At 58.0% G+C, this 3,055-nt stretch overlaps 1 protein-coding gene across 1 annotated transcript; it reads right to left on the bottom strand.

Moving 5' to 3' along the window:
* Positions 1–1,250: 1,250 nt before the first annotated feature.
* LOC101634561 (putative uncharacterized protein FLJ26174) lies at positions 1,251–2,265 on the bottom strand. The gene is made up of 2 exons (XM_012728943.1): positions 1,423–2,265; positions 1,251–1,372 (listed from the first exon to the last, which is right to left on the bottom strand). Exons 1-2 carry the CDS (start codon positions 1,604–1,606, stop codon positions 1,251–1,253), a joined length of 306 nt encoding a protein of 101 aa, XP_012584397.1. The 5' UTR covers positions 1,607–2,265.
* Positions 2,266–3,055: the final 790 nt, after the last annotated feature.

The raw sequence follows: 3,055 nt of genomic DNA, 5'->3' as shown, positions 1-3,055 counted from the left end.
TCCAAACCTCAGTTTGCCCATCTGTAAAATGGACCCCAGGATCTGTGCCAAGTAACGCAGGGAAGTTTCTCCAACAGGGTCCCTTGTCAAGTGCCCGGTACCAAGACCACTGCAGAATTTATGGGGCTCGATGCAAAATGAAAATGAGGCCCCTTGTTCACAAATTAAGAATTTCAAGGTATCCAGAGCAGAACATTTAACCAAGCACCAGGTCCTGGGGAGAGGAGGGGGCTCCATGGAACAGCTGGGTCAACACACCCACGAAACCAGCTCTGTGTTCAGGAAACAGAAATCTACCTCATGACAAGGGCCCTGCAGCGGAGCCCCACAACTCCGGAGCCAGCCTGGCAGAAGCTTCCTTGCTGGGTGACTATGGGCAAGTCACGAAACTGCTCCACACTTGTTTCCCCATGTGCCAAGCAGAGATGTTCTGGAAAGAATCTCTCCCCAGAGTGAAAGGATAATTAGGACAGGGCTCTACGATTACCATTTACCAGCTGCAGGGAAGATGTTAGAAATGAGGACCCTAGCACCCAGGTTTGGTGCAACCTACACTCCAGGAAGACAGAGGAAAATGTCCTGTATTGTCCCCCACACACACTGTCCACTATCTGGTTCCATTGGGCCCTAGTCCAGCCATGTCCGTCCCTCCAGGGTCTGGGGGCACCAACCAGGAGTAGACGAGGCCCTGCGGAGCGGCCAGCCTCTCTGGGCCGCCTCCGGAAGTGAGACAGCACATTCGTGTCCCAGGGACTAGAACGGGAAGGGCGGCCATTTGGCCAGGCTCGTTTCCTGTGGGGTTTCCCCTGCACAGAGCCCCGGGCCAGGGCCAGGGCCAAGGCCACTCCCCGTCCCTACAGGCACAAAAGGCCTGGGTCCCTCGTGGAGGGGTCACTGCCCAGGAGCCAGGGCCCTCCTTACCAATGTCATGCCTTGCAGGCTGGGAGCTGGTGTCCAAGGAGAGCCAGCCCCCTGGCAGCTGGAGGTGTGGGGGAAGGGCTGGAGAAAAGTGAGAGGAGGGTGGGCCCCCAGGGGGGCCTGGAAGAGGCGAGCAGGCCCCAGACACACCAATGTGTATATGTATGCTGGATGAGCTCGGCAGACAGGGTGTGTACGCATGAGACATGTGGGCACGAATACTGCCACCCCCCCCCCAACCCCAAGCTCCAAGAATGAATCAGGGGCAGCTTCCGCCGGGGGCGCCACCACCATCACCGCCCCCAAGCCTGGTCCCCAAATACTTTCCACCCTCACAGAGCAGCTGGGATCGGAAAATACCAAAGGCTGCAGGCCCCGCCCTGCCCGCCGCTGCCGCCTGCCCTCCCGCCTGTCACTAATGCTTTGCCTAATGCGTCCAGACTCTCCACAGAGGCTCCCAGGCGGCCAAGCCAGCCATCAGCCTGGGCAACTCAGCCAAGGGCTGCCTGACCTCCAGCGGCCCACCCTGGACCCCAATGTGTTCACCACAACCATTCCAGGAGCTGGCACTGGGATGCAGAAAGGCAGGGTGCTGACAAGTGGGTGGGCCCCCACTGCCCACCCAGGCTGGGGGTGGGGAGGGAAGGGGAGACTCAGGAAGGGGTGAGTAAGTGGAGGGCTGAATCATTTGTTATAAATAGGGGAACCATGCAAGTCACATCCCAGCCCCCACTACACCCAGCCACAACACACTCCAACTCCTGCCTTGAACCTTACTCCCCTCAGACCAGTCACAGAATTCCCAGCGGCCTCTAACATCCCCCTGTGAGCACATAATGAAGGGTACACCCTAGACGGTATCCACCTCTGCGATCTTCTCAGGAAGTCCAGGTCTCTGCCCTGGCCTGACTTTTGGCCTCGAGGGGAGTCACTAGCTGCCCCATCCTCCTGCTTTCTGTACCCCGATAATTCCCAGGCCAAGCCTCAGGTCCTCTGACTATTCTCGGATGGGAGTGACCACCGTCCTGGACAATGATGCCAGACCTCGACCGGGGCAAGGCCAAGGGTTCAGCATCTCAGAAGTTAGGTCCCTGGCCCCCGACCACCCAGGTCCCCCAAACCCAGACCACCCAGGCCCGCTCTGCCCAGGGCCACAGCTCAGTGACCACACCCAGGTTGGCGCCGGCTCCAGCACCCTGGGGCAAGGCGCCGCGGAAGCATGACTCAGCCGTGCCCAGCATGGCGGCGTCCTTCTCTGCCCAAGGATTCTCACACACCCACGCCCACTGCCCTCTGAGTATGTCCTTCCTGGGTGACCAGCTCTGTAAGCAGGGCCTCCCCAGGTACACCTCCATGTCCACCCTAGACAACCTGATAGCAGGAGAGAAGGTGGCCAGAGTACCCCTAAAGGGCCCGAAGGTGAAGACCTGCAACAGGGGGCATGCTTCTCTCCACTAGCTTTCCCAGTGCTCCCATGTACAGATGGAGAAACTGAGGTACAGAGGGTTCAGAGCTGGACCCACATTTCTGCAGTAAGTCTAAGGAGAAGGCAGGCCTGATCCTTGCAGAAAGCGCATCCAAAGTGGTAAAAAGCTGGCAGCCAATCCAGAGAGGGGTAGGACGTTTTGTCAAGACTGCTCAATGTTCTGATCAGCATTATTCACCTTGAACAGAGTCCCCCACCAAGCCTCCCATAGGTGAAGGACAAACTGTGAAAAAGGTTTTAAGGTATGTCAACTTACCACTTGGGCCTCTGGCAACACGTTACCCCATTATACCCATATAATCAGTTACCCTGGGGCTGTGGATAGAACAGGGATCTGCCCTGTTGTGGCCTGCACAGAACATTGGCCTCCACTTCAAACTGGCAAGAGTTGGTAAGGGATCCCTGGGAGGACCCCAGGAGCATCTGTCTCTGCTGTTTCTCTCTAAAAAAGAGCAAGGGTCTTCAGAGACTCCAAGGCCGGAACCAGCACAGACAAGCCCAAGTCCTCTGGAAACGCCCTGTCACGCCTGTGCTCCACGTGCCAGCCCCAGACCAGACTGGCAGCTATTTTAGGGTCCCTTCTAGGCCCACAGACAAGGCTCACCAGTTGGGGTCTTGAGGGAGCTCCTGGAGGGCATCCTCCAAGGGCAG

Source organism: Condylura cristata, unplaced genomic scaffold, assembly GCF_000260355.1.
Source record: "Condylura cristata isolate star-nosed mole 26May11 unplaced genomic scaffold, ConCri1.0 scaffold00024, whole genome shotgun sequence".
Classification (NCBI taxonomy): Eukaryota; Metazoa; Chordata; class Mammalia; order Eulipotyphla; family Talpidae; genus Condylura; species Condylura cristata.
This window is presented reverse-complemented; position numbering and strand designations above follow the sequence as displayed.

Coding starts and splice junctions, on each gene's coding strand:
- LOC101634561 (XM_012728943.1), bottom strand. CDS start 1,606: ATGATTCAGCCCTCCACTTACTCACCCCTTCCTGAGTCTCCCCTTCCC. Junction 1,373..1,422: donor TGGGCCGCTGGAGGTCAGGC/AGCCCTTGGCTG, acceptor GCCGCCTGGGAG/CCTCTGTGGAGAGTCTGGAC.